The sequence below is a fragment of the Aethalodelphis obliquidens genome, unplaced genomic scaffold (assembly GCF_003676395.1).
Source record: "Aethalodelphis obliquidens isolate GAN/ISIS:26980383/991018 unplaced genomic scaffold, ASM367639v1 scaffold30, whole genome shotgun sequence".
Taxonomy (NCBI): Eukaryota; Metazoa; Chordata; class Mammalia; order Artiodactyla; family Delphinidae; genus Aethalodelphis; species Aethalodelphis obliquidens.
The window spans coordinates 5,557,787-5,571,595 of record NW_020837974.1 but is presented as its reverse complement, the minus strand read 5'-3'; the positions used below and the strand labels follow the sequence as shown (position 1 = coordinate 5,571,595).

The 13,809-nt window shown below is 44.7% G+C and overlaps 1 protein-coding gene across 18 annotated transcripts in view; it reads right to left on the bottom strand.

Moving 5' to 3' along the window:
- Positions 1–13,809, bottom strand: part of TRRAP (transformation/transcription domain associated protein) — a 110,967-nt gene that overhangs the window by 76,639 nt on the left and 20,519 nt on the right. For 14 of the 18 annotated variants that reach the window (XM_027125796.1, XM_027125803.1, XM_027125811.1 and 11 more), the window contains 9 exons: positions 12,843–13,077; positions 11,842–12,208; positions 11,656–11,753; positions 10,971–11,165; positions 9,972–10,163; positions 7,470–7,635; positions 5,617–5,873; positions 3,384–3,584; positions 622–773 (listed from right to left, as the gene is read on the bottom strand). In XM_027125796.1, coding sequence (XP_026981597.1) covers positions 622–773; positions 3,384–3,584; positions 5,617–5,873; positions 7,470–7,635; positions 9,972–10,163; positions 10,971–11,165; positions 11,656–11,753; positions 11,842–12,208; positions 12,843–13,077 — 1,863 coding nt within the window. Of the gene's footprint in view, positions 1–621; positions 774–3,383; positions 3,585–5,616; positions 5,874–7,469; positions 7,636–9,971; positions 10,164–10,970; positions 11,166–11,655; positions 11,754–11,841; positions 12,209–12,842; positions 13,078–13,809 lie in introns of those variants that run through there. The other 4 variants (XM_027125798.1, XM_027125804.1, XM_027125813.1 and 1 more) reach the window with 2 other exon arrangements.

Sequence of the window (13,809 nt, the reverse complement as noted above, 5' to 3'; positions counted from 1 at the left end):
GGCTCTTATTCATGCTGCCTTATTTCCTTGTGCACTTGGCTATTGCTCACTGCTCTCTCTCCAATGCTCTTTCGACAACTGAGCACCTACTATATATCTGGCACTATCTTTGACGCCGTGAGAAACGTAAAAATACAAAGGAAAAACCTCTTCCCTGAAACCTATAACACAGAAAGATGACAAACATACATCACCACAAAAGATCATTATATAAAGGTCACAGCCTTAAGTGATATGAGCGAAATAAAAATGTCACACAAAAGGATCACTCTGGATTGGAACACCAAAAGATCCCCTGAACACCTATCATGTGCAGGTGCTGCAAATGTAACGGTGAGCCGAAGGGAGAGAGGACTGACCCTTGATTCCTGAAGCTTGCGCCCTAGTGGAGGAGGCAATACTAAAGGAGGATTACGACTGAGAGAAATTCTAACTCGCAAGTGCCCAAGGTTCTTCCCATTTTCTCTAAAAAGCAAGAGAAGCATTGCTGAGCAAACAACATGGCATTTTCCTGAACTGAAGGAACATACTTAAAACACTAAGAGACCTGGGAGGTCCTTCCATCCCTAATTTTCTGAAACAAATTATGTCCCAGCACAGAGAATTAAATCATCAGCATACTTAGGGTGTGCCAGGAGCTGGTAGAGTGCGTGTTTATTGTCCTCCAGACTCATCATTGCCACCAGGAAGCACCTGATCACTTCCCACGCCTGTCTCCGGTAGTAGGGCTCCGTGTTGGCGCTCTTCAGGCAGTCCAGAGCCGTTTCAATGGCCTACAGCAAAGAAACGCAAAAACTGTAGTCTGTGCTGAAATGACGTGACTCTGAAAAGCTTGCACGGAAAGCACGTGCACCACGCAGAAGAACCTGAATGCATGCTTGCTCCTGAAGAGAGCACAGGGGGCCTGCAGACAGGCCAGCAGGTGTTCTCCAAATGAAACCTCCAGAGAAGGTGACAAAAGTATTATGACATCAAGAGCTGCCATGGTTCAAACTGAAATGGGACGTGGAGTTCACTAATTTCATGCTTAAGTAGCCAATGGGAGATTCCAGAAATTAAGTGAGCTCAGAAGGCCTCTTGTGGTAGATTTGCTGGATTAAACTACCATCTGAGTCGTCTCAGTTCAAAACTAAAAGATGGCTTTCCTAAGCTTTTACTAAATTCTCTCTTTAAAAGAGGGTTTACTTCATTTTTGCAGAAAACCTACATAGCTACATACGCATTTTAGCCTTTTCATTAGGTTGACCAGGAAGGCAGGGAAGGAACGATCACACACAAAAAAACACTTGGAGTCTTTAACAGCTAAGATATTAATGCTAAAGATACTTATATACCTAGAAATCAAAGCCCCAATCTGTGTTGAAGTTTAAAGATTTATCCTGGCCACGTGTGAGGAACCAGAGCTGACACGGACAGGGGCCCCACCCTCCAGACGCAGCCAGGCGACACAGCACAGAGGGTGACAAGGGCCCCTCACTGCATCACTCCCAGCTTGCGTGTCCGAGCTCTTCTGGGGCACCACAGAAGTGCCCTTTCTCCTGCTGCCTCTGACCTGCTCAGGGTTATGTAATAAATCATGCAAGGACAGTCTGAGAAGTGTTATTTTTAAGAATCAACATAACCTACGAGCCAATTACCTGTCCCTTCCCTGCCAAAAAAGGGATTGTAAAGTATGCCAAAAGCAGAACTTCTGTCATGTAAATGCACTGGCACTTGCCCTGCTGGTCATCCCCTTCCCTGCTGGTTCCTTCAGCCCTGCAGGGTGTGCCACGGCCCTCAGGATGCTACCTGCTGGGAAAAGGGCTCCGAGAGCACCACAGAGTCCCTGGGAGGGTCCAGGAGGGCCATGGAAGCTTGTCTTCAAAACCTGGTTTCTTCCATGCTTTAGATGCTTTGGGGAAGAACTACTTCTACAGGGATTTTCTTGCTCTGCTTAATCTATGCAGAGATCAAGTAAAAGTCAGATGTCTTAGTTTTCATTCTAATACCAACCCTGCCACTGATGGGGCTAAAGCAAATAGAATCCTAACTTAAGGAAACGACCTAAAACGTGGCAACGGGCTAGATTCACAGTATGTTCACTGTGGTAATCTTCAAGGTAAAGACAGAATTTTAGTTGTATTTTCTTACAAGGAAACTAGTGTTTATTTTGGCAAGTATTTAGATAAAGGTTTGGATGAGAAGCTAAGACTGGAAAGCGACACCGTTCTATGGGGTGGGGCTGGGAGAGGGGTGGACACAATTTGTGTGCTTGAGAAACTTGGGGGGAAAAGGTGTGTGTGTGTAGGGGGGACAGGTGGACTGAGAGACGACGACAGGAAACGACTCCAGACTGACATTACCCATGATGGGTACCCTTCCTCACAAATGTTCAGTAAAGTCTGGCTTAAAAAAAAGAATTACAGAAATCACTACTGTGTGTAAACTCCTTATACAGAAAGGTAAACAAGCTGAGTTCTACAATACAATGCATCAGGACAGAATAGAGTGCGCCTGAGCAAAAGGAGGGCTTTGAGTGGTTCCAGGCCACAGGATGCTGTTAAGACCAGGCCTGCAAGGAGTTCAAGAATCCCAGCCAGCATCTGGCTCACTGAAATGGCTGAGTCACTCAGATACACGTGAAAGGCTTCTATAAAACCCTTTCCAAAAATGCACATTATATTAACGGCTAGATAAGTGTTCTGAAAAGACATGGTAACAATAGCTGTAATGCAGGCGGGAAGGCTGGTCATATGATAAAAAGGGGAAAGTCGAATGTGACAACGTAGATTGTAATAAATACAACCTTAGCTGTGTGACAAAGGACCAGGAGGGGTCAGTAAGGTGAAGGGGCGGTGTTCAGTAAGGATCATGCAGAAGCGGCTGAGTGCTCTACAACACGCTGGGGACAGTCTGCTGATTTTTATACAAGGGCAGAGGCGTTCTAAAGGACACACAGAGAGAAACCAAAGAGCTGTCCGTGGTGGGCTAAGGAGCCATGTCTGGATAGAGACTGGGAGAGAAGCAGGTACTCAGGAGTGACGGGAATGAGACAGGAACGGGACTAACCTAGGTTCTAAATGACACAATGTAAAACCTATTGGACATCAAAACAGACTAAGTGCAAGGGTGGGGTGGGCTGGGCGACACCTCCTGGTCCATCAAGAAGGACAGTCCTGCCCAAGGGTCCAACGTCCTCAGGGGCAACACCACCCACTGGCCTCCTGGAATGATGGAAGCTCCAACCGACCAAGCTGGGCCCCAATAAATCTTCATCTCCTTTGAGTTAGAAATTCCCACCCCAAAAGTATATGTTCTATTTCCATGTTTTCAAATAGAAATTAAACGTCTTAAAATGAAACTTACAGTATCTTTAAGAAACTCCCAGAGACTCCAAAATTTACCTTCTCCATCGGGAGCTGAAGAGATGCTTTACAGTCAGAAAACTCCACTGTGATACTGGGGCCTTGAACTTCAGTCACGACGTAGTGCAGCTTCTGGGACTCCTTCAACATCTTCCTGTTACTGCCACCAAATTTACCAAGGACACGATAGGCCACGTGCGAAATGCTGTCTGCAGGGTTGCGTAAAGTGCGCCACAAAGCCTGAAAGTCAGTACGCTTTCATTAACCCTCCGAGGCGATGCAGTCCCACGGTCCCCCAATCCCAACTCAAAAGTTATGAAAGACTACACGGCAAAAACTCCTCCTCCCACCTCCGTCCCCCAAACACACAGTTCCCTTCTGGAAACCAACGATGTTAGTCAGGTGTGTCCTTCCAGAGAAATCGTATGACTTTACAGAAAATGCACATATAAATATAAATGTTCTTCCATGCTCCTACAGTACAAATGGTAGCATGTCATAAACAGTGCAGAGCTCAAAGGCAAGAAAACTGAACAACATATTGTTTGGGCAGATATACAAAATGGGATAGGGGAGCAGAGAGGAAAACACAACTTGCTGCCACAGTTCTTGACCTTGGGTTAGATGGTGCCTTCTCAGGTTTTTACTTCTATTATTAGGCTTTATAACTTACAAACATGATATATAAACTACCTTTTACATTTCAAATCTGATATTACAAAGGACAGCGAAGAGGGAAAACAGTGATCATAAAGGGACCTGCATTACGGGAAAAAAGAGTTACTGTGTACCTCGTACTCACAATTAGTATAAGGAACAGAGACGTACTCAATTGTTCCCAAACACTCTGTCAGTTTTCCCATACCTTTTCACCTAAATTATCATAAGCCCTGAAAATCACCATAGCTCACTATTTAAACCTATTTTCTTAGACCACCTTCTGTAACAATGCCAGGTATTAGTGTCCAACGACAGTCAACATAAAATCTTGGAACTCTTCTTAAAAGCAAAATTCGAATTTCTCTTACATTCCTGTAGGTCCAAAGAGGCTTCCCTTCATGACTGTCGAGAGATGTAGTCTAAGACTCCTTACCCTCCACCTGGCCCACCCAAAGCTCAGGTATCCTCAGGAGAGGGGTCTTCTGCTTACCTCCCCAGGAGGGGGTGGCACTGGGAACGGGAGGGTTCAATCTCCCAGCACTCGCACGGGTTCGTAGCGGGCTGACGGTACTCTGCCAGTTGTCCAGCAGGTAGGGTAACCGTGCCTCTGAAAGCAAGAAGCCCTTACCCAGTTCCCCCTGGGGCTGTCTGCCTCACATAAGGGCAAGAGGCCCAAGAACCCATCCTTGCCTCCTCTTCCCACAGGAAGCTCACCCAGGCTTGGGTCGGGCCCACGGTCTGCCTTCCAGAACCAACGGTCCTCTTCTCCGCTCAGGCTCGAGAGTCAGTCAAGCCTCCAAATGACTGGACTTGGACCTGGAGGCTCCAACCCAACCTCTAGGCCATGCTCTCCTGCCTAGATGGAGCCCAAGATCTAAATTTCAGGACTGACAGGCGAGTCCTGGTTGCACCTCCAACCTACTGTCCAGAGACTCCTGTACTTGAGTTACTGCCCATCACAGAAAGCTGGCATTTGGACTACCTACCTGGGGCCAAATACTCTACACCAAAGGGGCAGGTGAGTGAGCAACAGGCAGCCTGAATCTCGAACAATTACCAACCACATTACAAATCATTACCATCAGCAAAACATGAAGGAATAACCTGATATCTGACACTGAGCTCTAATGACCAAAAATATAAAATGCCTTCAAAACTGCCTCCTTTCTTATCTGCTGTTTCCTTTGGGGGTGGCCAGACAGCTCTACTTCCTTTACAAGTTTGCGTCTCTACTGTGTAACTCAACATCTCTCCTGGATAAAGAGAGGATCTCCCTGGAAGAAACAGCAGCCATTTAACACCTGCCTTCCCAAGTCATCAACTTCACAAGAACATGACACTGTGAAAGCCCTCTGAAAGGGGAGCAATACTGCAAAACAAATATTCACTCAATACCTGCAATATTTCTTGACATCGTTTCGTAAGCCAGAAGACTCACACAGCAAGTTGACGCCTACACCAGTAGCCCACCAGAGAGCAGGGAGCCCACCACTCCGCACGGCGACCTCAACAGTGGCCAGTCACTTCTGAAACTGACAGCCTAAAATCCTCAGTGAGAACTAGATACGAAGTCCTGGCGCCCTCTGCTGGCGGCACAGAAACGCAGACTTACCTGCATGAGCTCTGCGCGCACCGGCTGGATGTGGTCATAGAGGAAGTCGGGCTGCAGGTTGTCCACACACAACTCCAGAGTCCTCAGGCCTTGGCTGACCAACGTCTGCGACCCGTTGAGAGCCGACACCAAGGGGTCCATCAACATGGGCAGATAGGGCAGGAGCGAGCTCAGCCGCACGGGCACCGTGAGACACAACTCCACGAAGAGGTCCTTCATGTGCTGCTTGTGCAGGCCACTCTGCAGCATGTTCAGCCCTAAACACAGGGTGTGAGGCCGTCGGGGGAAGTTACTTCCCAGACACATGCCCAAGTTAACTGTACAGAGTAAGTGACCCGCCTTTTCACATAAACATCAACCCGATAATAGGAAGGCTTTTTACGCCTTATGATTTCTGTGTTAGCTCAATCTATTCTGTAACTGTACCCTGTGGCCTCTTCATCCACCTTATTCGTGGTGACAACAGCAGGCTGCACATAGTTTCAGTTACAATTAATACTATTTAATATTGATTAAGTTAATATTAAGGACTAATATTATACATCAAACTTTTAAAAATCATGTCATGCTATGAATAAGCCCAGTCTAAAGAAACAGACTCCAATATGACGTGTCCATATCAAGCTTGATGTTTATAACCTTATGTGTTTTTTCAGATTTCCAGTAAACCACAGTTGATGTCTATGCTCTAAAATAAACATTAAAAAAAAAAATCCACTTTCGGTTTTTATAAATGGGAGGAGCTTCCTGCTCATAAACACAACCCCCCAACTTTTCACGAGGGTAACCAAGTATTTACTGAGCCCCTTCCTAAGACATGTCAGATCAGCACCTGCCCACAGAACCTTAAAGACAAGTGGAAAGAGAAAAGCAAGTAACAGTGGCCGCAAAGGCACGTCCCAGGCAGCTGAGGCTGAAGAAAGAGGAGCTATCAGGGAAGGCCAAGGCATCACACAGCAGCCACACCAGATTCAGAATCCAAAGGAGAAGGTGGGTGAGGAGAGGGCACAGCTAAGTTCCCAAGGAGGGGATGTACTTGAACAAAACCAGGTGGGGAGAAGTAAGGCTGCGAAGAGCGCAGGAGGGAAAATCAGACTGATCAGAGCAGAGGGCGCAGGCTGGGGAAGACTGGGGACGGGGTCAAACACGGACGACAGAGCCTGACTATGGGCCTCTTTAAGCACCTGGCCTGGGGGACATAGGGCCATGTTACATTCATCATTTTCAAGGATTTCCCAGTTGTGAAGATTCAATCCCTTGCCAAGCGCTCACCCTTACAAAAAAAAAAAAAATTCCTAGGATAGTGTTTCTAGTCAGTTCATACCTGTAAACATTCACTGGACCCAATATCCCTTTTAGTTATATATACCTTGAAAGCATTCCTAACACACAGGAATAAAAGAATTCTGTCTATGCAAGTTAGCAACTAGATAAAAATATAAACATATTTTTATGTATTTTATATAAAGCTTATATCAGCTTTGTAACTTGTTTTTTTCCCTTCTTGTTCTGATTCTCTTGCAATCTAGGGATCCCTGATCTTACTAAACCACTTTCTAGAACTGCTTATCAAACGCTACAAAAATGTAACAAAGTCCTAACCGGGGTAACTAAGACCTTCCAACTCCCATTCAACTCTGAGCAGGGAGAAAAACTCATCCCTTTAAAGATGCACTGCCTTTAAAGAGAGGACACAGGGATGGACACACACATACACACACTGCAGGGGACATGTACATACATCCCCTCACCATGACCTTCACCAGGTGCAGAGCAGGAACCCCAGCAAGCAAGGGAAGCAAGACCCACGCACGCGCACAAGACTAAAAGGCAACCAACATCACTGTGCTGACCTTGCAGTAGGTTTGGAAGGAGAGGCAAAAATTCCTGATACAGGAGATCATGGCTACCTCCCCCGATGGAGCGGAACAAGGCTCGAAGCAGCAGGAAATAGTTATAGGGTTCTTTGGCAGTCTGGGCGAGCTCCATTGAGCTGTTCACAATCTTGTGCAGGTGAGGCTGCAGGATGGAGAAAAGGCAGGTTAACAAGCTCTAAGTGAGGAGGGTTCACTGCAAAAAGATAGGAACGGAAGGTAATTTTGATGAATTTATTCTAAAAGGAAAAACAAAATAAAAATTTTCCAACTTTTATTTGACTCAAATTAATTTCTTCTAAAACATATGTAGGCTTCCACCAGTTTGGCTGTGAAAGCAGCATTTACTAGGTTCCCATCTTACTATGTAGGTACATGATGCTGAGCAGACACTTTGCAACAGGAACTGGAGGGCCTGTGAGCTCTACTGTTCTTGTGAACAGTCCTTCGTGAGACCAAATAATCAAACAAGATGAGGGACTTCCCTGGTAGCACAGTAGTTAAGAATCCGCCTGCCAATGCAGGTGACACGGGTTCAATCCCTGGTCCGGGAAGATCCCACATGCTACAGAGCAACTAAGCCCGTGAGCCACAACTACTGAGCCTGAGCTCTAGAGCCCACGAGCCACAACTACTGAGCCCGTGTGCCACAACTGCTGAAGCCCGTGCACCTAGAGCCCACGCTCTGCAACAAGAGAAGCCACCGCAATGAGAAGCCCACACACCACAATGAAGACTAGCCCCTGCTCGCCGCAACTAGAGTAAGCCCGCACGTTGCAATGAAGACCTAATGCCGCCAAAAATAAATAAATAAATAAATTTATAAAATAAAATAAACTTTAAAAAAAAATCAAACAAAATGAAAGAAGCCTGTTCCTTAACTATCAGAATGCAAAATGCAACCTAAAAGGAACTGAAACTTCACTACCAAATACCATACATGCAAAGTTTGGAAGAACCTCAAAAGACATATGAGATGGTAACATTTTAGAAGACTTAATCGAAAAATGTGTTCATGAGCATTTTATTAGCTTATAGTAAGCTTAATCAACATTTTAAGACAAATTAGTTTTTTATCTTGTACTTCAAATCCTAGTTTTGACATGTGACAGGTTAAGTTTGATGTGAATTTTTTTGCAGGTGTATTTAAAGTGAACTGTGACCTGTAAACTACCTGTATAGTCAGTGATACAATTACAAGTCTGTTACTGTATATGGCAAGATATATTTCTTTTATGGATAAATCACATATATTAGTCTCATGACAAAACGTTCTATGAAATTATTCTTTGAACATCTTTCTTGAACAATATTCCAAAACCCCATCATTAGACTTGTCTAATCTATTAGGTTTTATTCTCTTTTTATTTTATTTTTTTTTTAATTCTCTTTTTTGTTGGTTTTTGTTCTACATATTGTCCCAGATATCGGCAAAAATGGAATTATTTGAAGATACCAAATTATGTGGACAAAGACTATTAAATATTTTATATCTTTCTAAAAATTTGAATATTTTCTTTTTATACTAACACAGAAGTAATGTCAAGGTTATTGACAACTGATTACTATATAACTGAAAAAATGGAGGAAACTGTCACATAAAAGCACAAATTACTGGTGCTTTATATCACCACCTATATATTTACTTCAGAAAAAAATAGATCTTTTCCCCTATGGGAAAACATCTCTCTTCAGACAGAACTGATGATAATATTCAACCTTCTACAGAAATTAAGTGGAAGAGAATTTTGATAAGGTTTTTGTTCCATCTGCTGCCTTTAGTGGATGATGTAACCATGCATTGGTTTCTGCCATTTGCTAGAGTCAAATAACTGATGAGATAAAATTACACGTATAGGATTAGTCATCTATAAAAATGTGTTATGAGACACATCCCTCCCAGATGGTCTTAATAAAGGACACAAATTGGCTAGAGCTCTTGATTCAGAGGGGAAAAATGAACAAATAGCCCTGAAATGGGATGTTTATGTGCTGCCACAGAAAATATGAACACAGAGATGTGCTGTGGAAGATGGGTATGTGATGAGAACTGTTACACAGCCAACCATTTCCCATTGGATCTGAGAGGTAAGATGTTTTTTCCTCTTATATTCTTCTGCGTCACTCAATTTAAAAAAAAAAAAAAAAAGCACAGTGTGCTCCTACACTACTTGTGTGGTCCACACAAGAAATGAGTTTAAAAAAGAAAATCAGGGTGCCAAGACTAATGACAACCCCTGCCTACCACGAGAGCTCTGAAGTGTTCATTTTGGATTAGGAGACAAATAGATTAAGCTCTGCTTTAGAAACACATGAAATGTTTTCTACACTTGGCCCTGATTCGTTGTAAACATTTATTAATTCAATATTACAATATTTATAAATATAAAGAGCAAAGCCAGTTTCTGTTCAAAATGAAGAAAATTAAAAAGCAACAACAAAAAAACCCAAACACAATGCACAGCTTGGATCTGAGTTTACCTTCAGCATTTGTTCGTTTTCAGCTGCGAAGAGGGAGACGGAGCCAAAGACCAACTTGAACAGTTTGAGGTACAGGTTGGAGAGCTCCACATTGGAGCCCATTTCTGGCAGGCGGTCCAGGAGATATTCCACCAGAATTGTAGCAAACAGAGCAGAGGTAGTAGGATTTGCCAAGAAGGAATTGGCAACAATCTGTCAAAACAAGAAACACATGTGACAAAAATCATTACTTCCAAAAAAAAATCCCACAAGGACTCAGGGGCAAAAAATATACACATCAATTTTCACTGCAAAGTAAAGGAGCTGTTACAGTGGAGGATTCCTGGACTGAATGTCAATATTATGACATAGTGTGAGTGTGTTTCATGTTTGGTAACTGCAACATTGTTGCTTTTGTTGTGGTCATCCATTTACAATGCTTGGTGTCAGTTTATTTATCTCTTGTAAAATAGAATACAGTGTGTGTGTGTGAGTTGTGAAAAAAAAAAAAAAAGAAAAGAAAACTACCATATGGCAATTGTATCAGTTACCTATTACTTTGTAACAAATTACCCTAAAGTGCAATGGCTTAAAACAACACACATTATTTCAGTTAAAAAATAAAAAAAATCATTACTTCCCCAAAGCGGATTCAAGAAAAAATAATGAACTTTCCAAAATTACAAAATCAAATCTGTATCAGACACTTCAAGAAATGAATTATCCACCAAAAGAAAAAAAACAAAACCGATTTGAGCACTGAGTGGAGTTCACTTAAGTACTTAATCTGTCATTTTATTGTCACCATCAAGGACCAAGAGCCTACATCTAACACGTATTTAATTTCTACTATGAAAGGAAGTGGTCCAAAGCATCTTAAACTTTTGAAATTTTTCTTTTACTACAGCCTAATAGTTCTCTAAATTTTGCTCTACAGCACTATCCTTAGGCACATCACTTACAAAATAAAAGGAACACCAAGTATTCGACACATGTTGAAAGAACATAAGAGTGTCATACCTGAAGAGCGTAATTTTTTGAGATTCTTTCCACCATATAAGGGACTGTAGTCTGAAAGATTTCTTTAAACGTTAATGGGTTCATCATCGTGAAGACGCCGGCAAAGTGCTCCAATACCTCCTTCTCTTCCTTCATTCTAACAGTTTGGCAGTTTGCTACTCGAATGTATGTCTGTCCATTTCCTGCTATCTGGACCTAGCACAGGAAAAAAAAAAACACACGGGAATTAAAACTGAATATCTCTGAATATATTCCAATACACAATCAGATCAACTGAATACTTAAAACAGAGTATTTGAATTAGATAACAAATCTCCGCCACCTCCCCCCTCCCAAATCTTTTAAATTCTCTATTTTCACCTTAAATTTGGGGGGGGGGGGGGGAAGACCTCAGAAAACAAAAACCTTCATTAGGTGTTTAAAACAGTAAGAAATTTAGTAAAATTAAATATCGTTTCTATTGCATTCCCTTTACACCATCTGCCCCTCAAAATACACTGACACAGGAATTCTCACCATAAATGCAACCCTATGCTACAGAACAAAAGCAAACCTCGGTATATGAATACTCTAGACCATCCAAATAGTAACAGATTTCTGAGACCCCTTCCATCACTAGCACCTCTAATTCTAAGAGGCATTTTCCACACTCAGGAGCCTGGTTTGAGGGCACTCACTGCCTTACCTGATAAATATCTAAAGCCTGCATTGCATATTTCACAAGTTTTATGTAAATCTGAGTCTCTTTGGGCTGCAACTGCTTGTTGGGAATGAACTGAGCTTCTGGAAAAGAGAGCACAATAAGTTAATGTGAATAAAACCCACTCTATGAAAAACATCATTTGTCGAAATGATTCAAGAGCACAATTACCACCAGGCGCTTTGCACGACGTTATGCCCCACGTGATTGTCTTGACGCCACAGACCAAGGTTTTTACCAAACTCCGGCAATCCGTAACTTGGAATGTCTGCTTGTCTTCCTTGTCCTTTTCTCCTTGCTTCTCAAAGGGAGGCACGGGGGCTGGCGTCACAGGGGTGGCAGGGGTGGGGGGTGGGGGTGGGGCCGGGGCTGGGGCGGGAACGGGGGCTGGGGAAGGGGCAGGGCCGGGAGCTGCAGGGGCCGCAGGCACCCCCGGCAGAGCTGCTTCCACGGCTCCGAGTTCCGACTGAGGCTTGCACTTCTTAAAAATGGCAGAGAGCTGGTACCTCGCAATGGTGTGGAATTTGAGAACAAAAACCTGTCAGGAAGAGAAAGTGGAGGGGAGACAAAAATCATTCCTCTTCAATAGGCCAACAACCCTTCCAGAAGACAGAAAAAAACTCTCTCTGAAACCACCTGCTGAAGTTGGTGCTTTCCCCCCACAGGTACTACAGCAAGTGTCACCATCTCCACTTCATCCGTGGAGAAGCAGCTCAGGAGAGCTGGGTGACTGGCCTGATGAGCAGGGCCTGGATGCGACCGGGGACTGCTCCGGGATCCACACTATCTACCCCTGACCCAGGCACCCTGGGTATCTCTCCAGAGAAGTTCACAGATAAGGTAGCACTTGGCTAGGCGGTGTCCCAGAAAACACCTCTCCTGATTACTCGCCAGGAACTGTGCTAAGAGCTCACGCGCTGCCCTACTCATCTCAAACAATCCTAGGAAGCAGACGCTGTGACTGTCCCTGGTTAGAAGACAGGCAGACCAGCATCTGGCAGGTCAAGCATCTCGCCCAAGGATCCTTGGCTAGTTGATGAGGTAGTGGGGGTTTGAACCCAGGTGGTCTAAACACCCAGGACCAAGCTGGCAACTGGGCGGCCCGTGAACTGCCAGCAAAGCGCTCATGTGAGTGGAGCGCCGTGCGGTGAAGACGCGGAGGGAACCGGTACCTCCAGCATCCGCATCAGCACGTCCCGCCCATTGCCGCTCTCCTGCTCGCTCTTGGAGCGGATGCAGTCCACCAGGTTGAGCAGGAGCTTGCAGGACATGGTCTGGATGCTGCTGGGCAGGGACTCATCATCAATATTCTTGGCGAAGAGCTGGACGGCGAGGGAGAGGTCACTGAGGGGCAGGTGCTGACGGACGTGGTGCACAAGGTCGGCCAGCGTGCTGTAGGCGAGGGGCCTGCGGGCAGAGACCTCTGCTAGTTTGCATCTCAGCGGCCCCACCCGCCTCGGCTGTGGGCCACCATCTCCACCACTACCTGCGCCCCAGGAACACCCCCCGTGGGATGGCTCATCTGGGGCACGCTTTATAGGGTCCCAGTTTCCCCCCTGTTATTTCCTCCCAGCTACATGATTAGAAGGCTCAGGCCTTGTCTTTTTGCTTAAATCTTTACTTTCTAAATTAAAAAGGTTAACTTTGTGCGCCTCATGTTTATACCAGCACATCTAGTTAATCTGAGCAGAAGTAACTACCAGCTTGATTGTGCACTAAATGGGTTCTGCTGCTCAAAGCTGAACAGCCTCTGTCAAATAACACCTTATATACCATATATTTTATTGAGCCGCAACAGTAGTGTTCAGGCCACCCAGCACTTTCACTCACTGAACGTCTGGACACCTGCCATGTGCCAGACACTGCGCCCAGCACCAGGGATGCCAGTGACCCCAGTAAATAGAGCTCCTGTCCTCAGGAAGCTTATTTCCGGGGCGGGGGGGAACACACGAGTAAAGAAATCAACTGTGCAAGTTGCTAAGTGCTGCAGGAGATGTGAAAAGGCACCAGGAGAAAAACTGGTGGGGGCCAGAGAAAGCCCCTCCGAGGTGACATCGGCTCTGTGACCTCAGCCAGGGACATTTCCATCTGGAGGAAACTGGCAGGTCAAGGCCCTGATTGGGAACTGCCTGGGGGAGC